Source organism: Neopelma chrysocephalum, unplaced genomic scaffold (genome assembly GCF_003984885.1).
Source record: "Neopelma chrysocephalum unplaced genomic scaffold, ASM398488v2 Primary Assembly neopelma1_45, whole genome shotgun sequence".
Taxonomy (NCBI): domain Eukaryota; kingdom Metazoa; phylum Chordata; class Aves; order Passeriformes; family Pipridae; genus Neopelma; species Neopelma chrysocephalum.
The window spans coordinates 12565816-12591840 of record NW_020897704.1 but is presented as its reverse complement, the minus strand read 5'-3'; the positions used below and the strand labels follow the sequence as shown (position 1 = coordinate 12591840).

At 37.0% G+C, this 26025-nt stretch overlaps 1 protein-coding gene across 14 annotated transcripts in view; it reads left to right on the top strand.

Annotated features, from left to right (window-relative positions):
• The window catches only part of MAGI2 (membrane associated guanylate kinase, WW and PDZ domain containing 2), a 735331-nt gene that overhangs the window by 591407 nt on the left and 117899 nt on the right, over nucleotides 1–26025 (top strand). For 13 of the 14 annotated variants that reach the window (XM_027679440.1, XM_027679438.1, XM_027679439.1 and 10 more), the window contains one exon: nucleotides 23335–23970. The exons of the other annotated variant lie outside the window; for it this stretch is intronic. In XM_027679440.1, coding sequence (XP_027535241.1) covers nucleotides 23335–23970 — 636 coding nt within the window. The remainder of the gene's footprint in view (nucleotides 1–23334; nucleotides 23971–26025) is intronic. 14 annotated transcript variants of the gene reach the window in all.

Sequence of the window (26025 nt, the reverse complement as noted above, 5' to 3'; positions counted from 1 at the left end):
TTTTTTTCACAGTAAGGCTAATATCTTACAACTTCTATAAGGAGTATTCAAGACAGAAGGAATTGGGGACATCTGCAAAAGGATACAGTTTTATGAATTCAAACAGATCCTTAATCCTGTTCCCTGTTTATCTATCATCAGTTCATATGAACAAACCATAATCTCACCTAATGTCAGATTAAATATGAAGCAAGCTGTCCAGTTTCAGCAACAGAAAAGATGAACTATGTATGCATAAAGAATGCCTTCAATCCAAAAAAGCAAATATATTAAAATAAAATCTGTGTTTTGGTAGTCATCTGGGAATGTGAATACTGTTGGAATATCACTAAAGGACTCAATGTATCATGAGCACTCATGACTGTACCTATCTTCTTTTTCAAACAGGTCATGTCTCTCTCACATGCTATCATCAAAATCCATCTGACAATATTCTTTTACAACATTCTGTTCCCTTGGTAGCCAACTGTTTACCACAGCTGCCACCTCACTGACCAGGAGCTTGATGAAGAACTAATCACACACATATGTAGGGCTTCATTGCCACAGTACCAGAAGCTGGCTGAAATTTAGTTATCTCACCTGCCTGACACCACCTCGTCCAGTGGCTCCAGGAAGACTGGCCTCACAAAATTAAGGCATGGTGTTGGAACATAAGAGATTATGCTCCTAGTTGGACTGCTGAGGAAGGACTATCTTTTCATTGCACTTATGCATCTCCAGGCTAAAACACTCTTTTAATACACACCAAGGCCTCATCAAGTGTCAGTCTTGTAGCTGCAAGCTGATGCCCAGTGATGGGTCTGTGAGAGCAGAGCAGCAGGCATAAAACCAGCTTGTGTTATCAGCCTCCCTAAGTACCCCTTCTTTCTTTGGAAGCTAGGATGTTTCATCTGAACTGTTTTACTGTAGCTAAGACTGAGCATCTCTCTCTGTCTTCATATGTTGCTATTAATCCCATGAAGTTAAGAGAAGGGGAATTAACTGTTTGGACAGTAACTAAGAACAATAACAAAAATTACTTCAGGCATCAGGGAGAGTGATTTCTCCCACCCATGTTAGGCCAGTCGGTGTGGATTTGTGTTATATTTACTGCTTGCATTCCAACATCCTTCAGGAAGATGATGAAATGGTGCAAAACATGACAGAAACACTGTATATGCGACTGGTACAACCAAAACCTACTGTTCCTTTCGCCAGTGGTACTGGTTACATTATCTTTTTGTATACCAAACCAGAGGTAACTATTTTTTAAAAACCTTAGCCTGGATTTCCAGTACGAATCTTCTTTCATTTCACAATTTATTTTGGCTTTTCAAGGAGTGTACAGCATCCCACTTCATTTAATCCACTCTATGTTTCTCACCATAAAATTTTCACGTCATATAACTAATGCCAAAACTGTTCAAGGGGTGTACAGGTAAAATCAACCCTATTTTAAGAATCTATCAGTGTTGCTAGTCCTCACAATTTTATCCTGAATCTCTATGTAACCAGAATTCTTTAAAGCACAGCACTTAATTATTTTTTTTGTTGTTTAAAAGGGACTAAATATAAATCTTAGCTTCAATTTTATAGGATAAAAGTTTATATTCCTCTGTCTCAGAAGAAAGTGCTGAAGTATGACCATGTTATAGTTAAGAGGTTTCAAGCATAAAACAAAATAAAAAATGCCAGTTTCATTATTTATTTGATATTGAGACTCACTTTAGCTGGGGAAAGGGATATGAATAGTGGTTTTAAATGTTTGATTATGACAATTAAACTAATACTTGCATCTTAGAAGTATTAATAGCTGTTAAAAACTTGGTAGAAAAAAAAGATTATTTTTCAATCTCCCTTTCTTTTGTATTTTAAAGCAGGCAATTCATTGAACTCTGCATGTAAATAGAAAAGCCAGGAGATAACACTTAGGTTGCTAGAAATTTTTAGTACCGGTGTTACTGTTTTCTAAGATTAATTTTCCATTATATTTTTTGTGTTGCTATGGCTTTCAGATAAAATGAACTTGTTACAGTGGTCACAGTTATATCTGTAAATTTCTCTTTATGTTAACCAAAGGACTGGGAAAGGTGTCTACTTTTATCACAAAGTTACTGATTTCTAATTTCTATGAGGTTCCTATTTTACTGTTTTCTTCATATTTTTGTTCTTTTGATACTCACTATGTTGTTAGGTATTCACCAAATAACCAGGACAGAGATGAGCCTAGGCTAAAAAAAAAGTATCTGTATTTTGTGTACCACACACTTGCTGTCTACCTCTGAGGTCTTTACGTGCACCTTGTCAGTTTTTTTGGCTGTTTGGTGTGATATTCAATATCCTTGCGTTCTCCCTGAGTTGCAGAAAATCCATGTGTCACTATCTGTTCTGCCTGATACGGAGTTAGAGGTTGAGTTAATGTCGCCCATCTGAGCTACTGAGCATTCATTAAGCACTGCATAAAAACAGACATTCCTCGAGGCACAAAGGCAGCTACTGATTCATTTTAGCCCTGTCATTTGGCTATTCCCTTGAAGTCTTCAATTAAAATTATTTATACAAACCAAAACAGCAATTACAGTAGAGCATCTAAGTTGGATCTCAAAATGCTTCTGAAAATGGACAATGTGTTCATTAAGCCACGCGAACAATTACAAAAAAATTCTTAGGAGCTTCTTGTCTTCACATCACACGTCTCACTTCATGAGATGATTCTGGGTTTGCACTGTTAGTACTAAGGAACTCAGAGATCTCTGACTCCATATCTTGGGGTTTAGCCCTACAGTTTACCATAATATAGAAATTTTGAGAATCTTCTATCTCAAGTTTTAGACTTAGTACCTTCATTCAAGGTGGTTCAAAGCAGAACATTAAGGAAGATAGATACCCAAGTATGGTGACAATAGGGAGGAAACGGTTGCCTCCAGCAGATAACTGAGACTGCCAATATTTGGGTGCAATTCATTTGCATAAATGTAGGTGTCCAGTGCCATTAAAAGTTCCAGGGATCCCACCTAGCCTCCTCCTGCCCTTCCAGGCAGCAGTCTCTTTTAAGTCCTGTGTGGTGCCTACAAGTTGCATGTGAATGTCTCAAATGCCCAAGGCTATTGTAAATTACATCAGACACCTGCTTAAACAACCTCTTTCCTCCTTCAACAAGGAGTGCATTAATAGACTCCTTTGTTTTTCCTTATCATCTGTTGCAGCAAACAGTGGTTGATTAATTACTATAATAATAACACTTTTGGTTTTTTGACAATCTTAAGGATATTTGTTTCCCCTAGCCTAATTCAAAGCTCACATTTGTGGTTTTATGAATACTTAAAAGAACCTACAAAGCCCCTTTTAAACTTAATAGGCTTAATTTTCTCTCATTTAACTATTCAAACAACAATGTTATAAAAAGTCTGATGGTTGAGTTCAGCTATGTACTGGGGATTATAAACACATTTTCATCTCCAGCACTTATAATATTTTGCTTCCATATATTACTGGCACCCATAAAGAATATACCAATATTAGGATTAAATAATATGTGTAACTTGTTTTCTTTCCTATAGTGACTTTTCTTCAGAAGACACATTTTCTTCAAGTCCAGATAATACACAGAAATGCAGGAGGAATTTGAAAAGAACAGCAATCTTTTATTTTACTTTGATAAAATCCATATTGATACACAGGAGGCAACTTATAGTATACATGGTTTGTGGCACTTATTTCATTTTGAAAGAAATTTACATTTTTTGACACTATATTTTGATCTATGTTTATCAGTCCCAAGAATGATAATGTGTGCTTGTTACTTGAAATAGTAAAATATTGGACACATAAAGAGTTGAAGTTCTGGGTTATGTAACTGTGTTGCATTAGTCTTCTGCAGGAGAGAGTATATGGGCAGGTCTTCCTATATGTGGTAAGTTTTTTCTAATGTTTAAACAATTAGAGCAACTCTTCCAGCACTAACTATAGAAAGCTGAACATACTTGATTAGAGATGGCTGAGGTCTGAACATGTCCAGCTATGCCAGTACAGCACTTACTGTCTTTTTATCCGTTTCACCTTTGACCAGATTCTCACTGCATTTACATTTTTATTTAACCCAGAAACCAAAGGTGAAGTAATTTGATGGGCAGAGAGGACATAATGGAGATATGGTCTATGCTAATGTAAAATTTCTGTCTCTTATGGACAAATGCAACACAAACCATATACATAAGACCTACACACCCTGTTTAACCTGAGCTACCAGTCTGGGTCTCTCTGATATGAGTAAATGGAGATCTTCTGGTGCTCAGAGGGGCCATATCTGTAGCAGAAAATGAGATCATACAGAAATCAAGAATTACGGTGAAGCAAAATGTGAAAGAGCAAAGGTGAAAAAGCAGAAAGGATATTTGGACACAAACTATCCAAGTATGCGTAGTCTCACATTCCTATTAAGTCAAGATCTGACTGCATGGGAAAAATGACCACAAAGGCCAAAGTCATACACAAGGATACTAAAACTATCTCATACATATTGCAGTATGCAAAATACAAAGGCAGAAGAAATGTTAAATGATTTATTCTATCTACTATCACATATCAATACACCTTTATCCAATTTTAGTGTTCATATTGTCATACAAACTTGTTTTGTGTATGACAAGCCTAGGAAGCCCATAAATTTGTTCTTTGATCTGATCTCCATCATAAGAAATCTGCAGATTCCACTATTAGCATATTTAACATTGGCCAGGAGATGATAAATATGTTGCCATAATCCTCACATTTATTAGGACAGTTTTTGTAAGTTTTGCAAGTTGCCCATTGAGTCAGCACTATGCAGTGAACTCAGTGGCTGCCAAAAATGCTGCAGTTGCAGAAATAACTTTTCTTCTATCAAATGTAATTAAAATCTATCTCACGTGATTTGGCTATTTGTATGAACAGACAAAAAATGTACATTGAAAATAAGTCTCATGTACTATTTTATTTAATAAATAATGTCGTCTTGTTTCTTAACAACAAGGATGATCTATGAGGTCAGGCAGAGTTTCTTACTATATACAGAGATGACAGGCAAAGTGAGAATTTCATATTGCATAATGAAATTAATCTAGAACTGTACTTTTCAATATCATTAGCCCTGCCACCTTTGACTTTTTTTGTTTTGGCATACAGGGCTTTATTATACCGTTCAATTATCCAAAAAAAGTAAACATTTAGCTGATTTTCAGAATTTTGTTCTCATTTTGTATTAAAAAAGAAATAGATTGAGTGCTTATTCACTTCTGCCTCCACATTTGTGCAACCAAATACCATCTGTATCTATATTAAAATCTAAGAGTTCAGAAATTCAGCTCATTGTTTGCCTTTTACTATTCTTTGAGAACAAATTTTAAAGCTAAAATTTACAGCGAATTTTAAATCTTTGAAAATTTAAGAATAAATTAATTAATGAATTCTAAGATACAATTTCTCCTCTATAATTAGAATGGGAAATATCTCTCTTGACAGTTAACAAGTGTTTTACTTGAATAAATTTGTTAACACCCCTGTATCTGAATTTCCCCATTGAAAATAGTCATTTTAGAACTTTGTAAAGTCCAAGAATTATTGCAGGTAGCAACTTCCATCATAACTGCTAAAAATGTTAGTTCGATAATGTTAATTAATTAGTTAGCTAATGGAGTTCAGCTTAAGATATTAAGGCCAAGTACTGTGAAAGTTCAGTTGTGCAGTATACATTAAAACAGAAATCTGTGTTTAATCGTATGTGGATCAATTTTTTTTGTCACTGCTCTGAATTTATCATTTGATATGTGGCACAATGTAATATTGTCCAGAGTTGCACTAGAGATGAGGAAACATTTTCAAGCATATAAATCATATTCCAGGAGTTTTATGAACATTTAACTAATGGGGGCTACAGAGACATTTCAGGCAATTTTATTGTAAGTTCACTTCTAAAGCATATTTCACTGTCTCTTGCCGTAATCAGGATATTAGCAAAGATGCACCTCTTATCTGACCCTGTTTAGTTTCTCACATAGCCTTTGTAAGAAGAGCAAAGTTTATTCCAGCACTTATGCAACTGCCTCTTTGTAATTGATGACTCTGACATTTTAAAAAATGGCTTGCTTGCTTAAAGACCTGTAATGAAAATTTCTCAATGACATAAGGAGCACTTTTGGAAGCAGGAGACAGGCATGGAGTGAATCCTGATGAAAAGTGAGAAGCCTCTGGAGAAATTCTACCAGCCTTTTCTGTCTCTGCCCCACAAAAGTCTTCTCCCCTCCAGCAGTCACATAAGTGCGATATTGACTCTGAGTCAGTGGATGTAGGTGGAGCTCGAGATGCTCTGCTGCTCCCGTATGCTCCGTGCATGCAGCAGTGGGAGATCCCTGGGCAGCACTCGCTTCTCCTCATCCCCTCCTTTGGTAGGCACCAGAAGGAAGTGATGCCATGGTGGTGTAGTCAGGGTCCCCTAAATGCTGCTCTGCTGCCATGCCCGGATAAGTGAGGGTTGTGTACAGGAGGTGGGCAATTCTTGGTGTGTGGAGCTTGGATGTTTTGCCAGGTCTCAGCTATCCACCTCAGGGGGTGACTAGATGTTGGAAGGAGGAGAAGAGGGTCTCATCTCCAGAGACTGGGTGCAGAACTGGGAGAAAACTGACTGGACTAGGATATGTTGGAGCTGAAGATGAGATAATTTGTTTTTGTTCTACAGGCAGGCAGGGAGAAAAGGCAGTAATTTTATGCTCAGAGATGGCTGGAGAGTGGGTGTTTCTATGCATGTGTGAGCGTGTAGGAGGCGGGAGGGGGAGGGCAAGGTACTAGGGAAAAGAAGAAAGGAGCTCTGCAAGAGAGGTCTGAGAGCAGTGATGTGAGTACAGATCTTTTAAACACTGGCAGTTTCACTCCTTTTGATGTATTGCTTTCTTCTTCAGCTCCAAATGTAAAATTCTTTGTATTAAGCTAATCTCTTCTGCATCAAAATCAGCATCAGTGTACGCAGTATTTACTGAAACTTTCTTTGCCATACTGAGCATCACCTGTAGTAGTGCTGGGGAAAAGTCAGATAATATTGGACATCTTCTCTTGATAGCTCTGTTCCTTGAAAATTTATTCATAAGCTAATAGTGATTCATGAAACATGTTGGATTATGCTGCTGCTCTGTTATTTTTGATCTCTTCTGTTTCACTTTTATGTATGCAAAATAACAAGTCTCAATAAGCAGTTTATGATTACTGGCCTGAAATCACGTCTTTTAATCCCATGAACCCATCAGCTCTGAAGAAGATGGCAGGGCTGAGCTGGGGGGGTGCGTGTAACATGGTGAAGGGCTGAAAGAGCACTGAAAAAATTGGGTTTTCTACTCTGGGGTGATTCCAAAAAAAACAGGCAGGAGGAAGAGGTGGGAAACTGGAAAATTAGGAGATTGAGGTAGTGAGGAGAACCTGACAGTGCTTTCATGTCTTTTAAGGGAAAGGTTCAGGTCATGGTTTTAAAAAAAATCATTGTATGGGAATATGTGAGGCTGCATTAGTTATACTCCCATCACTATTATGTTACTGGAATTATTCTCCTGATATTGGGCAGAGCCTCAGCCAGTGCTCTCTGTACCCATCTTGTTTGATGGAGTCTGGTTGACTTTCTTCCACCAAAACCTCCAGAAAAGTCCATGTGCTACAAGGTGGGGTCAGACAGGTTGTCCTCAAGCATCCGGCCATGGCACAGACACTGCCTTCTGTCACTGGCACCAGAAACCACACGTCTATTTAACTTTGTTTACTTAATAAGTGGGTTTGAGGGTAGATTCCTCTGTCAAATTCCACAGGAAATTCAAGCAATAATGCAGTGCTACACATAGTACCAAAATACCGGTCACATTTATGTGTTTATACTTTTAATATCATTTTTGAAGGGTGCTTTATTTTAGTGAGGAAGAGTTGTTCTAACACAAATTAGAAAAGTCAACAATACTATTATCTTATCTCTGGTCATTTTCCAGGCAGGTCACAATGGCAGTATCATCACTCAGAGTTCAAAAAAGCTTCCTTTTTTTGGCAGATTGCTTTTGACAATCTGTTTAGTCTGTCTTACTCCAATTATTTTCTGCATATCAGACAAGAGTATATTTATTTAGGCCAAACTTGATTGCATCAAAAGGAAATGCTGTTTACTATTATATAAGAGATTCAAGTGTTTCTAGTGCAGTTCCTATTTATTGAAAAAATAGTTCTGAATTGTTTTGGGAAATAGGGATAATATTAAGAATTGTACTTCAGCAATTGTTCATGTCAAAAATTCTACTCCAGACAAGGTGCCAAGCTGATGGATTTTTATTTTAAACTGTGCAGTGTTGTAAATACTATCTTTCAATAATCTTTTCGGTTCTGAATGCAGGATAATCTAAAAGAACACCATGAAGCCCCTTGGTGATATATATGTAAAAACATTCATTATAATATAGATGTTATAATAGCAGATGTTAGCTAATATTATATTAGCTATTATTGATTATAACAGCAGATGTTGAATGTGTGTGGTGAAGTATTTTTATCTGTGTATGTCTGTGGGTAGGTGTGCTGAAGGTGTTTCTCTGTGTAAAAATATACATGTGCATATGTGAATTTACAGATAATAAATAAACATACAATTAAGTCCATTTCAGGAAAAAAAAGAGGGAGTTCTTTCTAGGAGCTAGGAGATGTAGATGAACTATAATATTAATTCATTAAATCAAGTATTTTTACAGATATATCATCAAGGGGCTCCATGGTGCTCTTGTACAGTGATCAACCTGGTCCCAGGGATATGGGATTTCGACTTTTCCATGTAGAAATATATCCACATTTAGAAGTTAGTCTCATTTTGCATGTGTGTGTCAGAATCAGGAGCTAATTTTCTTCCAGTATAAATTCCATGTTGGACATGCTTTATCTTGGGTTGACAGAAAAAGCCAGACTTTCCCTGATTTGGATCTTCCAGCAGTTAAGCTGTGCAGGAGTTGCAGTGGCTATAGCAAGCAACATCAGGTTTTGTCTCTGTCATTCCAACTCTCTTTCTTTTTTTCTAATAACTGGAATGCAGCTGAGGGGAACAGCCAGATCAAGTATGAGAAAAAGGAGGGACTAGAACAAAGACCCTAAAGCAAAGGATAAAATATGAAGTGTAAGCTTGATAAAGACTGTATCAAAATCTGTTTGCAGAATGCAAACATACCAAGTGCAATGCAGACAACCTTTAATTGTTTTCCAAAAGATTACCCCAAATTTGGGGTATATAATACATATCATAAAAGACACTTGAAACAATCAGAGTCAAGACTGGAAGGAAGTCAATGTGTTTAGTCAGTGCCTGATAGCCTTTCCGTGGCTATGCAAGCAGCCCCATCCAGTTGACAAGCAGAGTGATACATAATACCTGTACAGTATAGTTGCCTCAGCTTCAACAGACTGCAACAAGATTTTTACTCTTTCTTGCAGTGGCCACAAAGTTCTTCTCCCAACTATTAGAAATTACATGAGTTTTAGCTTTTTTGTGACCTCTGTTGCATCCTACAAAAGCAGTTTTTAGGGACAGGCTAAATATCAAACCTACTCTTCAGAGTAATTTAACTGTCTTATGCACTGTAGCCTTACTATTTGATTGCTATCAGTGATGGAATTAGATATTCTTTTATGTTCTGTTTTATCTGTAAAAGAGCGAAATCACATTAAGCTCATTTTTTTATTCCTTTTTCTTTCATCTCTTTGCATTTCAGCAATTTGATGCAACTGTATTATTTTGCCATTGGATGAAGGCACACCTCATATTTTTCTGTTTGAATTAGGCAGTGTGTCTGTCTTTTAATTTGGAGAGTGAGAGATATGAGAAAATTGCAGAATACTCATGTAACTAATTTCTCTTTTAATGGCAACCATTTTTAATCTCTTTCACTTCTTGTTGGTATCTGAGAACATCTGGGTCTTACTTAGGTATTCAAAATCCTTTTTATGCCTTGAGAGCATCCTTCCCAAATGGATTCTATTTGTGCAAGTGAAAAAGAAGAATATATTATCAGTCATCTTAAACAGTCTTGCAAAAGCACATTCCCTTTAACTGCACAAAAATAACCATGCAGACAAGAACTCGTTCTAATTTTCAGTTTCATTGGGGGCAGGGGGATGGTCTTTTTGTAGAAGAAATGTAGAGTGGATAAGAACCAAGTTGGGAAAATACTTAATTATAATCCAAAGTTGAACCCGAGTGGACTCCAGTGGAGCAGAAGCACATCTGTTATGTGCAAACAGTTCTTCCCTGTGTGTGCAGATGGCTTGCAAGAGGTCCTAGACCTCATTTTTGATATTACTTGTTTTAATGTTGGTATAGTTTTTTTGAATACCAGGACAGAGCCTTTAATATGTTTGGAGAACATGCTGTTTGTACAATTGTCTACTGACTGGCAAGGACTGTGCAAATAGAGAAATAATTTTCAGCTTTCTTGGCCAACGTGCGGGACAGTAGGCACTGATATCAGAGGGATTTGTGTTATGTTTTCCCCACACCATTATATTTCTCCTTCCATTGCTGATAGTATTTGTTTTTTCTCTATTTCCATGTCACTGAAATGGCATTATCAGTTCCACTGTTCCCAGCCCTCTTGTGCTAGTCTGGCTTCAAGGGATCTTTGGTTTTACAGAGCCCTTTTTGAGAGCAGTAGCCTAAAACTGGACATAGAGGCAGATGCTCTCCTCTCTGTCAGAGTAAAGGTTGTCCTGTGCCTTCAAGCCCAAGTGAACACAGGTGGAAGAACATGTGCCACCTCTGCTTATCAGAAACTCTGCACCAGAGAAACATCTGTGCTTGCTGTTCTGTAAATTCTGTACTGCCTCAGAATCCAAAACATGCTCTCCAGATTTTAGATTAGACGGACCACTTACTCTCCTTCTAAATCAGTACTGTTTTAGAAACTAGCTGAAGATATATGAATAAGTGTGAAAATATGCATATTTCTGTTTTCTAAAAATGCCTTTTAGATGAGTTCTACTAGGTGGAACTATGATATTCAGCATTTAGTTTGCAGATCATTGCAATAAATTTGGGAAGAAAGTGAAGTCAGAGGATGAAAATGTGGTCACTACAAACACCAAAGTTACGCTCCCTTCTTTTTATGGTCTCTATTGCATAACAAATAAGGACATTGAGAAGCATTCACACTAGTTATCCCTATCATATTAAATCATTTGCAGAAGTAGTGTTAGTAATTATACTATAGTGAGTTGAACACCATGGTATCAGATTTTTCATTTCATAAACCTCCTCCACTGTCCCAGTTAATCCGAGTACTCCTTGCCATGAGACTCCTAGCAGTGCTGTTACAATAGTTCTGTCATAACAGATAATAATACACATATTTCTGGAGCAACAGTGAAAAGATTGGGTAGTTTAATTCTCAATAGAATCATAGAACTTCCAGAACTTGTTTCTTCACAGTGTTTAGCTGTAATTCCACTGATATATTAACTCTGCAAATCAGAGTTATGTTTCAGTAACAGTTTACAGTATTCCAGGCTCACTAGACATTGAATACATTGATTGGTTCGTCTTTATGTATGTAAAATTTGTCAAGGCTAAACAATTTTGGGATTCCTTGATGAGAACAGCTAAAGGACTGCCAGTTTGAAAATTATGTGATTCATTCTTCTAAATATTAATTGGAAACATAATGTATCAACTATTAATACTATAAAATGAGGAAAAATAATTATATTTTGTAATTATAACATATAGTACATTGATATCAATTATTGTAAATGCTTGTTCTATTTTATGAATTGTTTTATTGTCCTATGAACAAGTATAAAGTCTCCCTTCCATATAATTGTAAAATCCATGAAATCCAAATGCACTAGGTCAAACAAACACTGAATTCATTCACCCAGCCATGCTTAACTTCGCTGGTAGGACAATATTATTTATGGTGATGTCTCTCTTTTGTTAGTGTCAGCAGCCCCAACTTTGGTTTGAGTGATTTGCAAAGACATTTTGGGTTTCTTTTCATGAACTTGTATCTTCTAGTTTATAATAAATGCAGAAAGAGCTAAAATAGACAAGAAGCCCTACTTTCATTTTTATACCCAGAGTTGTTTAGGTTTTTTTAGTTTGACCTTAGGTAACCAAATACCTGAGTTTCCATGATTATAACCCCTGTTGGAAATAATGACTGTGTCATTTCGCTGTATTTCTAAAAATTCCAGTTGGCATATAAACAGTTGACACCTGACTATGTTTTTTGCCTGGAAATCACTTTCTGGTAGGGCATGTACATGAGCATTGCTTGCATACAAGTCTGAAAAGTTAATAATTTTGTACCTGAAATGCCATAAGAAGCAGAAAGAAGCTGTTTTAATGCAAATTGCCCTCCATTATAAAAACATTCGTTTTTGGAGCAGGATTCACTAATATAGTCCAGTCTGTTTGTGCCTTCCTGAAGCAGGACAGGGCTCTTAGACATACAGCCAGTTAGGGTGTTTTTAAAGATAGGGGAGAACAAAGCATGGAGCACACACACATCAGTTTCTGCTCTCTATCACTCTGCTGCTGGCATTCGGATACCACATTCTTCCTGCTCCTTCCATTCCTGTACCCCACAGCAGACATGCTCATCCATTCCTCACCCTTAGTTACCTCCTCTCTCTAATGTGCTGCATCCATTCACACATCATACTTTTACCCTTCTTCATGCACTTCTCATGCAGCAGTTCTTAGAAGGAAGTTTATGGAATGGCTATCCCACTTTTCCACTAATATCCCTCTATCGCTACATCTACCATCTCCAATGGGATGGGAGACTACAACTTGCTCTCAGGTTTGGATGGACATATAAGCAACAACTCTCAGGACAGGTGGTGCCACCTCCTTTGTTGGGAGCAGGGTAGAAATATTGTATTGAAGCAAATGACAGTAAGTGGTAGCCTTTTAAGGAAAAATTAGATACAATGATAATTTTGGGAAGGGCTTTTTAATTACAGGCCACCTATGGGATGATTCACAGTGGGAACATTAGGCATGCTGTGAGACTGCTTTTTCAGTCGGAGCAAATAGTCTGATACAGGATCACAGTTATTCATAATAACCCATTTTAATTTACTTTTATTCATCAGCTGATTAACAAATTAATAAATTTAGGCGTCCAGAAAATTAATTATTTTCTAAAGCAGAAGATATGGCATGTTCTCATACACCACAGAGTATTAATACCACTTCATATATGAAATCTGAGATTTGACTACTGAACAGAAATTGAGGTACCCGTAATGCAGCTTAGTTTGTGGTAAGTGTTAGGATCCAAACTGAACTCCCTACACTGAACTGGAAAATTATATTTACCCTGCAATGGTCTTCTTATTGGTCAGATATTTACTGCAATGGAAATGGAGTCACAACAAAATTGTGACTCCTCGGTGGTATAAACCGTAGAAGAGTACTGCAAATTCTCCTCTCAGAAAGCTTACGAACTGAAACAGAAAGTAGAGAGGTTGTATGAGACATACAAGGAGGAAAAATAGCTAGTGGGATATTGGATAATCCTCATGAAAGGAGAATGGGATTCTTACCCATAAAGCTGTAAGGGTGGAAAGTGACCTTTTCCTAACTATTATAAGGCTGAAGTTTTCTGTGTGTTATAAAGCAGTTTTAAAGAAGGAACTTGGAGGGATTTTGTTACTGGTTTTGCCTCCTTCATCTCACAAAAAAAAAATATTATGCAAGCTGAAATTTGTAGTTTACACTCAGTACTTAGAAGTGAGATTGAAAAGAAAGCATAAATATTCAGTAGTGAAGGTGTTAAATTGTTTTGCAAAGAATAAAAATATATTGTCCTTGAAAATGAGTGCTTGGCTGTAAAAGACGCTCTAGAGATATTAAGGCAACATTTGCTTGGAAGGAAGGTCAGTTTGATAATACATTACCCTCTATTAACCTGGAAAAATACAGTGAAACCTGAGAGAACCAAAAGGAACTCCACTATTTCTCTTTGCCATACTATTTTAAAGCAAGTAATATATTTATATATACCTGAAAAACTATTTAGTAGATCTTTTGGTATAGAAATTGTGTGAGAAGCTCTTTGAAGTAGAGGTAATTTTTTTTGCCATACGTTTGTACATACATTTTTAGCCATACACCATACATATGTATGAGACATGAGTTAATGAATTGGTAATCAAAAATGGCTCAATTTCAAATGCACTGAGGTATTGATATGTAGTAGACTATTAGTAAAAATCCACTTATTTAGCTGGAAATTATTTCACTGTTTTGATTTATTTAATTTCTTATTGATACAATGATTCCTCTCTTTAATTTTGCATAAAAGCATTAAGCTGTAGTATAGTAATCCAGACTCCTTTTGAAGTATCTATCTCCAAAGGGTGCTGACCTTGTAAAACCAGTTGACTACTTTGAAGATACAGCATGATTTGAGGATTTATATATGTGTACAGCTATGAGTGCACATATAGATATTCTGAATTTCTGGTTTGGCATGGCAGTATAAGGTCCAATAACTAGGATGAATCAGTGAATGAGCACACATTTCATTATAACAAGGACACAAGATGTTTAATCAGAGTCAGATTCTTCAGCATAAAGTTTGGGAGTGAATTTATAGCATTAACAACAGCATCTGGGACAGCAGAAATTGTAAACATTTCTCTTGGGAAGTATGCGGATGCATATTATTATTATAAATTGAACTTGCTAAGCAATACATCATAGCAACACCTTCAGATTTGGTGCCTGGCGTTCCGCTCCACATCCATGGTTTGGCTCTAAAATAAGCTGCTGAGCGCTGGCAGCTCACATTGATCTCAGTCAGCAGAATGTGGACCTGGGCAATGAATACACAAAAATTCCACAAATCAAAGCTATAAGTCTTAGCTCTAAATTAAGTTAATAACCTGACTGATAGTCAAATCAGATTTACACCGGTCTCAGAGTGACTGCTGGTGAAATTAGGCACTCTTTGCAAGTGTAGCAAGAAAAATGGATTATTGATCCAACAATTATGAAAATCATGGTCTTAATAAATAGATAACAGAGTTATAAAACTGACCCATTTCTGGCAGCAGTGCCCACTTCAGTTACAGGGAATCTCCTTGGAAACCATAATATCTCTAAAACACAAATGAACTTTCAAGTTATACCTCTATAGATTTTAAGTTGAGACTAATCCTACTCATCTATCTTTGCACATGTTTTTTAAGTGTCCAACAAAATTCTGTTACTTTCACAAAGTATTAATTTAGTATGTGACTAGTTATTCTTGTCCTCATGGTGCTAGCATTACTCAAAGAAAGAAAAAAGCTTTATTAACCCCCTCAGTTCACAAATACAACATGACTGCCTATAACTAAAAACTCCCAGTCGCATATATATAATTTTTTTTCAATCTATAAAGGCATTTGTCACTGTGCTGCAGCATCTTTGTAAGTGCTCCATCTAGTTCCTCACCTCATCCTTCTCCCTCTTTCCTTCCTGACAGTTTATATCAAGAATTAGCAGTGGCAGTGGTGTGCAGTTGACAATGCTGCCGAAAATGTCTGCCACCAGGGACAGGTGGCACATTGCCAAGATTCCCAGGCGGGCACAGGGACTGCTTGGTATTTGGATCATGCTTTGCTATACCCTTACGCCTTTAGGCTGCTGGGAGGCGGGCTGGGCTACTTTCCTCCCCCTGGGAGCCATTACCTAGATAAATGTGATGCGCTGCATACAGAAATAAAATGTGCATACAAAAGCAAATGTGTTGTAAATTTTGACCTCCTTTTTCTAAAGGAAAAAAAAAGGGCTTCATTTCTGTATGAGCCTCTGCACACACTGACACCTTTCAAAGTGATCCCAAATAGCTATACAAACATGACATACATTTTTTATCTCACTCTTCAGATCCACTGATGTTCTGTCACACAGTTCATTCACACCAAGCATTTCAGGATGCACAAGTAGTTCCTGGAAGCAAAACTTAGACAGAACAGGCTTACATAATTTGTAAATAAAAGGCTGCCTTAAAATTTAGACCTTTTTCTTTTTATGAGGTCTTGCCTTCAAAATACTTATCGTCTTTCAAATAATTACTTTTTTTTGTAAAGTGGCAGTTTTAACATCCATGCTATGCTCTTGAATGCTTGAAGAAGTGAAAAACTGTCTATCTAGGAAGAGAATTTGCCTGCTCTTTACCACTTTATGAGCAGCATTCATTTAAGTATGCTTTTGCTATTGCTTTACTTACTTTTTTTTAATCTACAGTGTTTCATGTTTACTGGATCAGCAAATAATCAAGGTCTTTAGATTTTTCCGAAATGGATTTTATTTTGCTCCCCAAAAAAGTTAAATGCCTCTATTTAAACAGCTTCTACCAGTATATGCAAAATACAGATAAAATGGAAATAGTTTTTTCTACTAATCCACATCTGCCTGAGTGTAATTACATGATACATGCTGGTTAAGCAGAAAAATTTTGAATAGACGGCTTTTTAATTAGGCGTATGCATTGGGTCACAGTAGAATTAAAATGGGTTTTAAAAAATTGATTGTATAAAAATGGCACCTGTTTACTCAACAGATCTGATTCTTGGGTAAAGTAGCAGATATGTGTCTGTGTCACATCTTTCTGTTGGCCCCTGAAGCCAAGATTGGAGCCAGTGTGCACAGTCCTTCCAATGATGGGAACAGATTTTAGCCCAAGTTAACCACTTCTACAATGATGCTTTGTACAAGTACTGACTCAAATGTGACAAACAGATGGTTTGCATCTGTGGCTCAGGTTTCAGCAAGAAGATAATCTAGGTCTGTCTAATGCCAATTTGAGTGCCTGAATGCCTGGGAAAACATCTTGGCTTCACTTTTTGTCTGATTTAAATAAGACTTTTTGTTAACCTGATTTTTTTCCCCCGAACATCAGAGTCCAGTGAGGTAAAGGAGGATCTGTGTATAGTGGTTACCTGTCAGCTTTGCTGAGTTTGTCATACATGAGTAAAACTTTCTTTATGTGGTGAAGACTGGGAAATGGTTCTTCCGTGCCACTATGAGCAGTGATATTTTAATGGACTATTCAGTGTTCTCACATACCAGCAAGTGGTCCTGAAACTATTTCTGAGTGCAGAGGCAGCTGAGCATTATGTCTCCCAGCAGCTCTTTTCAGTTCACTGTGGCTGCTGCAGTACTATCTATCAGAGAAAGTTGTTATAAAGTTAATAATAAAGTGGTCAGTTTTAAATTTAACTCTTCCAATCAGTAGCTGTGGTTATTGTATGAATGTTCTTCTCCCCAGGTGACATTCTTGATACACTTTAACAATTATTTTAATGTTCTTTGTTAGAAGAAATAAGTAAGAATTTTCTTGGCAGATGTTTTAAGTATTTCAGTATTAATACACAATAGTAATCTTACACTGCAATCTCCTTTAAGAAGTTATTATAATTCAGAAATTTTTATTTTAAAATAAGGGTAATTTTGTAATGAGTATTAACAAAATTAGGGCCTTTAAAAAAAAAAAAAAGATAAATCAGGCTGCCATGACCTGCAGGATCCTAGGATTTATCTTTTGTCTGTAAAAGTTATGCCATCAGATCTTAGCAGCTACAGCCAAATAGGTTTTACAAGGTTCTGTGGCAGTTCAGAGTACAAGAAAACAGAGAATTTCTGTTTATGCAGAAATCTTTTACATCCAAACGAATGCCTCTACCCATTTGTAAGAGAAATTATTTATTCACACACTGAATTAACACGCATGACAAGTGGAAGGAAGCTGGGTTTCCAAATTTCAGAATGTAATCTGGCTGCTACTGTTTAGCTAAAAGATCCCTCACACACTAGTTCTCTGTCCTGCTACTAGTAACTCTATGAATGTACTAGTAGTTGTGTGAATGTGTGAATGTAAAAATGGCTCTTTTCTAACAAATCTTTGCCTCTTTCCTGACCATCAATCACGTGCTGTTGTTATTAGAATTACCCCCATGTTTTATATCTCAGTACTGGAAACGTGCTAACACCTCTGAATTTATTATTAATAAGCTCCAGTGCCAGCAATCTTGCAGCACTATGCAGAAAGAGAAGACAAGGTCACTGCTGAGAAGTGACAGAAATACATGATAATGACAGCAGAGTGTGGGTGGGCAGGTGAAAGGAAAGCTTCAGCAATGAAGTAATCATGTATTCCTGGTTCTGAAACTCATGCAAAGCTTGCATATGCAGAATTTAGCATATATGGTTGAGAAATGCCAATAGGAATAAGTAATTCTGGAGAAATTAGTAGAGTTTACATGGGCTATAAATGCAGCAAAAAAATATGCAGCCTGAGTCCTGCAGAGCCGGTGCTTCCTGTGCTGACTTGCCAAAACATGGGCTGGTTTGAGCTCCATTGCTATTGGCTTGTGCTGGCTGCAGAGAGGTAGCAGAGCTGTCTCTGACGCCCACCAAATCACAGCATTCTGTCATATTTTAAGTACATAAACCTGGTACTAAGAGCATGATCAAAAATGCCTCAGAAACAAACGAGACATTTCTACTAAGCTTCAAATGTGATTATAAATTAACAATGAAGATCTAATCTGTATTTTTTGCTCTGCATTCAGACTTCACAGTTTAGTGAATTCTAAGTAATAATAAGAAGGGTAGTCCAGCAGACACTTCAGTTCACTGAAGTACAGACAGGAATCCAAGTGCACAATAAACAAGAAGAAATAAGGAAAGTGTTTGTATACAAAGAGTGGGAACGGGTAAGAAAATGGAGGAGTTTTGTCTACAGATGCAAGATGTCTGTACTGAAAATCTAGGGGTAATAAAAACTTAGCAGAAACAATAACTGGAGTCACTGAGTAGTATAGGTTCTTCAGAAAGGAGGGAAATATAGCTGTTAACATTACATGAAACTTTAGGATAATTTGTGATGAAATTAGTTATGTCAAAAAAACAAATTCTGTTTGGATCAAACACTTCAAGCATGAAAAAGTATTTTTTTTTCAGAATTAATGCTTGTGGAAAATCTCCAGGGTATCAGGTTTAATTCTGCAACATTATTGTAGAGAGGAAAGTAAAAAAGAAATTGTCATTAAGAGATGTTGAAGCTCACAGATTGCTTCACCAGTCACTAAACCAGCAAAAGATAATGATAGTATAGATCTGGTTTTTGCTTTGAAATATGTAGATAACAAAACATAACCTTTAATCAAACATTCAGGCACTGAGTCCACTAACATTACATGACAAAATAAGTAATGGTCAGCAAACTTTAATAAGCGAGACAAACTAGTTAAATAAGTGAAATATTATGGGGCTTTATGGTTGTTTCTGTGATGAAGACATCAAATTTCATCAAGTGCAACATTTTGTGTTGAATCTGACAGCAGGGGAATCAGCCATCCAAGAAGTCCCCTCCAGACCCACGTTCCTAAATTTGTCAGTTAAATGCAAGAGCCTTAAGTAAAGCAGAGGTAACTTTGAGATGGTTTGACAACTTTTGTTGCTATCAGTATTCTTTAACACTCTTCAACTCAGTGGTGAATTTGGACATTGGCTGCCAGACAGAAGAATCTGCTCTTGTGACAGTGTAGATGTTTGAGATGTTGGCCAGTTTATCTATTGTTTGCTCTCCTGGGTGTCTATCAAACCTGACACTTCCAGCTAGGGAGTCTGATTCAGATGCCTTCTCCATAGATCAGTCCTCCCAGTCTCCCTTATCCCTGAACAGTAAGCTAAGGTTGGTATGGTGTGTGTGCAGTTTGTACAGGGTAGTGAGGAAGATGAAATTGGGGAGAGCACCTGATAGTAAGGACACTGAAGAAGAGATGTCCACCCTGGAGAAGTCTCAGGGAGATTTTACCAATCTGTATAAATTCCTGTGCAAAAAAATGGAGCCAAGTTCTTTCTAGCAATGCTCAGGGACAAGAAAAGAGGCAATGGGCACACATTTAGACCCGGGAGGTTCCCTCTGAACATCAGAAAACACTTTTGTCCTGTGAGGGTGACCGAGCACTGGCACAGGCTGCCAGAGAGGGTGTCATGTCTACCTCTTTGGAGATTTTCCAGTGCCACCTGGACATGATTCTCAGCAACTGGTTCTAGGGGATCCTGTTTGAGCAGGGTTTGGACAAGATGACCTCTAGAGATCCCTGCCAACCTCAATCATTCTGTAAGCAAACTCCAGTCATTTCAGTAAGTTTAATTCTAAAAGTCAGGCAAAGTTTGTTGCTTAATATAAATGTTCTGCATAACTTCAAAGATACCCACTCACTGCGAAACTGTGATTTCTGGAGGCAGACTATGGCTTGCTTAGAAAATCAGACAGGAATTATGAAGTGGATCGCTATTATGCTTGTCCATATGCACCCATTATTATTAGAAGCAGCAGCAGAGAACAGGCAGAAAAGATGCTACAGGAACCTTTAAGGGAGTTTCACTAAAGAAGAGAGGTTTTGAACTTTGCATTAGCATGGCACTAGCATTGTAATTCTCTTATCTCTCTCTTCCTACCACATGCTGGGTACTTCTCTCTGTGTCAGCAATGAGGAACTCACAGCCTTGAAAAACGAGTTAGGTTTGGAGAAACTACAGTCGGGAGATTAATTTGAAGGATTTCTGAAATTAACCCCATTTATTTCTCCTTCCTGTCTCATGATCTGAAGCCCTCTCTCTTCCAAGTGTAACACCACTGTAGCTCCTTCCTTTGAGTTGAACTCATGCCATTGTGCTCATCACAATTTAACCTTTGGCTGTACATTCTCCATATGACAGTACAGCATATGGGTCCCAAACGGTTCAACTGTGAGTTACAGCTTCAGAGTGTGCCCAGACATGCTATTCATGTTATACCTCAGAAACCACAAAGAGCTTTAAAAATATTGATTCAGGAAATGCTGAGGAATTTTCTGCAGTCTTGCGAGGGATAATGCAAGGTTATTATTTGAAGAAGATCTTACCCAAGACCTTCTAATGCTGAGCTTTGTCTGTTTAGTGACTGGAGAAAAGGGCTACTTGGCCTGTATATTTCCTGACTGCACTCCTTTTGCAAAAGCTAATTTCTTTTCACCAGAGACCTATGTAATGTCAACTAACTCGTGATTTTCTGATATATGAAAACCATACTGGCTTAAGTTTTATATCATATCTAAGCTCGTCCAAATACATAAAGTGAAGGGGTGAAAACAGGCAATGCTTTACTTGCCCAACACAAAAAATGCATTTTTCCTTTTGCACTCTGCTTATGTATTGTAAGAGAGGATGAACAAACAGATTGGTCTCCTCCCACCACATAGCTGCGTTGCCAGCACTCAGGAAAATAAAGACTGCATGGATTAAAAAGTCGCAAGGTTACTGTTAAGGCATAAGCTACTGAAATAGGAGGATGCATTGAAGAGTTCTCAGTTCAACAGAATCAGTCCTATTGTGAGCAATGTCAGCCTCACTGCTAATGTGGAAGCCAGGGATGAGAATGCAGGTAAGATCTTTCTATACCAGGGCATGAACAAATGGCAATGAATTGCAGCAATTGCCACAATACTTTGTACAGTGCATTTTTAATTTCTGTTAAATTCTGCCTTTTGAAAACTGCTTTACTTTCAGCTGCTTGAGAGAAAAGCATTGGAGTTCTTTCAGCACTGCCTGTGAAGTGACCTAAATGCTTTCGCTTATGTTTTGAAATCTATTTATGATGCACATTTAAGAAAGCATTTGCAGCTCCTAAGGCTTATGTGAATAATATTCACAGTCTTTTAAACGAGCTCCGTTAGCATTTTTTCCCAAGACATCCTCTGAAGAAATCTTTCTCTGAATCACAATTTGTGCATATGCAATTAATTATTGTCAGGCTGTTAGACAGACTGATCATGTGGGAATTGACCATTTCGTTTTCACATAGAAACAGCCTTTGCCTTTGCCTTTTGTTGTCTCATAGAAACAGCCCTTGCACTGGCATCCTGATGATGCTCTTTTCCTCAGTTTGCTTGATTAGATCTTTTGATTGAAGTACTTGAAAGACATAATTTCATAAATACACTTGAAGCAATTTCATAAAAACCACCTCATCCTCCCTAAATCACTCTCATTTTATTGATGATTTTTCAAATACCTTTTAAAAGCATTGTGTTGTGATTAGTCAATTATTGAACTGTGTACTTTGCAGATATCTCACAGTGGTAGGATAATGGTAGGTTAATAAGAAAATCTTCACTTAGAAAAATATATTAACTTCTAGAATTTTCTAACCAAACATCCTTCTCCTTTTCTATAAAGATGCAAACTGCTTCATGAAAGTGAAAACTGATTGTGGGTCATCAAACTATTCTGAATATTGTTTGTACTGATCCCTCATTTTCATTTTAGTATGCACCTTAATGGTAGCTAAAAATATTTATGGCTATAAATATAGAGATCTATTCTAACAACAAGAAGGAACGTGAAATTATTTCTGAACTTTTCAGTAGCAGTAGCTGGTTGGTGCATGAGCAATATGGAGACCCATAAAAAGCCTGTTGACTTAAAGAATTCTGCTTTCGTATATGATCTGACTGGTAGCTCTGTTATATATGTGACAAGATTTGGAGGTAAAGGAATTATTTTGTTTTTATTTGACCAGATGATTAGGTGGAAATACTAAACTGATTTTCACACATTTGACTGGATTTTTCTAATAGCAAACTATTATAGCTACCTACAAAATTTGTCCTGTCATTGTCCCAGAACCATCATGGCTACAACAAAATGCCACTAAACATCTCAATGTTATGCAAGATAGGTAGTTCATGCCTAGAATTGGAAATGATGGTAGTAGTTCTGAATGTCTGATGGCAAGTAATGACATTTAACAGAAAAATGTCAATATCACGATCAATGCAAAAAGTGTTTCTTTATGCTTATGCATGCAGTCTTGCATTCCAATTCCTTATTCCTTGATTCTCAAGTCCACAAGTACTTACTATTATTTTTATTATTTTTTTAGTCTTCACCAAACAATGGTATTTCTTGACAACACACCCTCCAAATAATCTTCCATCGTATCTTATAAAAGAAAGTAATCTGTGCCCTAGACTGAAACAAGTTGGAAAAATAAGGAAGAAATATTAGAAAAAGGTGCATATCTCTATCTAGGTTAATTTTCCAGCTGTGAGATTCCACAGAAAATAACTGGTACTGTCATTGTCTCCTTGTATTACATTTGCTGACAGACAAACTTCACTTTTTTGTCTCTATTATTTGAGTCAGTATGTTGATTGAATTTACTGTATTTTTTTAGTAGACTTCTATCTCATTTCAAAAAAAATTGCACTGCATATACAGTAACTGAAGTTGTCTCATGTTGTCACTGTTTGTTCTTCTCGTTCTAGGTGATGTGATTGTCTATATTAATGAAGTTTGTGTCCTTGGACATACTCACGCAGATGTAGTCAAACTCTTCCAGTCTGTTCCTATTGGTCAGAGTGTCAACTTGGTGCTATGTCGTGGATACCCTTTGCCCTTTGATCCTGAAGATCCTGCCAACAGCATGGTGCCACCCCTTGCAGTAATGGAGAGGCCTCCGGTAGTGGTAAATGGAAGACATAACTATGAAACTTATTTGGAATACATTTCTAGGACTTCTCAGTCTGTTCCAGACGTAACAGATCGACCACCACACTCCTTGCACTCCATTCCAGCAGATAGTCAGCTTGATAGCACATTCCCACCACCTGCCCATGATGATAATGTATCAATGGCTTCTTCTGGGGCCACCCAAGCTGAACTCATGACCTTAACCATTGTGAAAGGGGCCCAGGGCTTTGGCTTCACTATAGCAGACAGTCCTACAGGACAGAGGGTGAAGCAAATTCTAGACATTCAGGGATGTCCTGGTTTGTGTGAAGGTGACCTCATTGTTGAGATCAACCAGCAGAATGTACAGAACCTGAGCCATGCAGAAGTAGTGGATATACTTAAAGAATGTCCTGTTGGAAGTGAAACTTCTTTGATTATCCATAGAGGAGGTAAGTTTGGAAAGTCTGTACAATTACAAAAATGTGTGTAAAAGGTTCTAAACCATAAGACATACATATAATCACTACATCCTTGTTTGCTAGATTGGAAATTAATTTCCATGTTGTGGGAGGTAACACCATTGGTTCTGGAAAAGTGTGTCTTCAATTAAGTATCCTAGGCAAAATCTTGCAGTTTGTTGTACATTCCTTTTTGTGTTTTGAGTGTCAATGGTCCCATCTCTGTATAAGGGTAAAACTAGGCAGTTCCTTTCACCCCGTAATAGTTTGTGTGGTGTCTGCAGCAAACTCTTGTAGTCCCAAAGCAGTGCTGCAAGCTTTAGATATACTTGTATAGATTGACTCATTAATGTAGATCAAAATCAGAGCAATCTATTAGCCCTTTACAAGGTTACTGGTTTTCATACGCCATTTTGCCTCCTTTTCCTTCATTGTAAAAATTTTGTACAACAGTTGTTTGGTTTTTTCTTTCTTAACGACAGAGATGCATGGTGTTTGTTTCTCTGATTTAAAAAATTAGTTTCTAGCAACTTAGTTTTTCTGACCAGCCTGACACAGTAAGTTTGAATATTCACCGCTGGAAGGGGAGAGTCAAGACTTATCTGTAAACAAGCAATAACAACAGAAGAAGTTTTAAAAACTTGACAGAGATAAGTTATTTCAATAGCTTTTAATATTTTAGCCAAACAAAATTTCTTTGATGGTTTGAGATGAGCATCCATCATAATTTATTATTACCTGATGAATAATGATTGGATTTTTTTAATTAAAGATCTTTGTTCCTCTAAAAGCATTCATATGTCACTTAATGTGCATGACTCTGTGCTTCAAAAGAAAAAAAAAGAAAGGATTCTATGTCAAAATACTAACTACTTTACTTCTGAAGAGTAGAAGTTGGGAAGTGAAGCCTTAATGTTTGCATATGCCAAATCTTTGTCATTATGAAACGTACAAATCCTTAGGAAAAAGAATATAGTAACATTTTATCACATACAGAAGTAATAAACATAAGGTGATTAAAATATCTATAGATGCACATTGTCAATAAAGTATTTTTCATATATATATGTAAAAGAATGCTTTATAAGAGACAGAATCTGACATTTCTTTGGAATGAAACCAAATTAAGAGTAATTGGAGTCACTGTAGTATATAAACTTGGAGCAATTTAATTGTTGCAGAGGTACTGTATTTGTTGGTATTAAATCTGTTTTTACCTAACATCCATTAAGAATCTGGAACAGTGGAGTAAGCAACTTTTTTTTTTCTGAAGCAGTTGACAAATTAGGGAGAATTGCATAGTCAAAAAAGAATATAAAGGGTTAGTGTAACCCCAAAAGGTGGAATTTTATTTAGAAAAAGGCACACTAATCCCCCTCTAGAGGAAAACAATTTAGAACACCAGTCTTCAGAGAGAAGTGGAGTGTGAAATCCAGTATGCTGAACAAACCTGAGCAATAATAGACAGCAAAATATATATTTCAGCAATTGGTGCAGGACAGTAGCAAAAAACAGTAGCAAAAAACCCCGTAGCAGCAACATACTCAAGCCCATGAGGATAATTGCTCTCTCTCAAGAGAATTTCTTCGTAGAGCATTGATTCCTGATCAAAACAACTTGACCAACATGACAATTTAACAAGTTCTGGTGCATTAACTGAGCTGTGGTTGTTTTCTATACATCACTGTGGCAGGTAGGAGATACTACAATGAGCTCAATACTCGATAAAAGCAGTGTAAATCTACACCATCTGGTCTTTTCTCAGGCCAAACACTGAGGTACGGCTGACACATGTACTAGGTCCAAATGCAGTAACATTTAACCCTCTGTTGCTGGGGCAGGAGGTGGTTAGTGGCTTTAGAGAACGCAAGGAAGAGGAAGAGAGAATGTTTTGTTCATGGTAAAACAATGACCAAGACTAAAGCAACTCTTTGGAAGTACTACAGAGTCATTTAACTTAATGGGATGATGCAGAACAAATGCAAGTTTACTATCAAAAATTTTTGTACATCAGAAAAATTGACTATACCTTAATGGAGGGTTCTG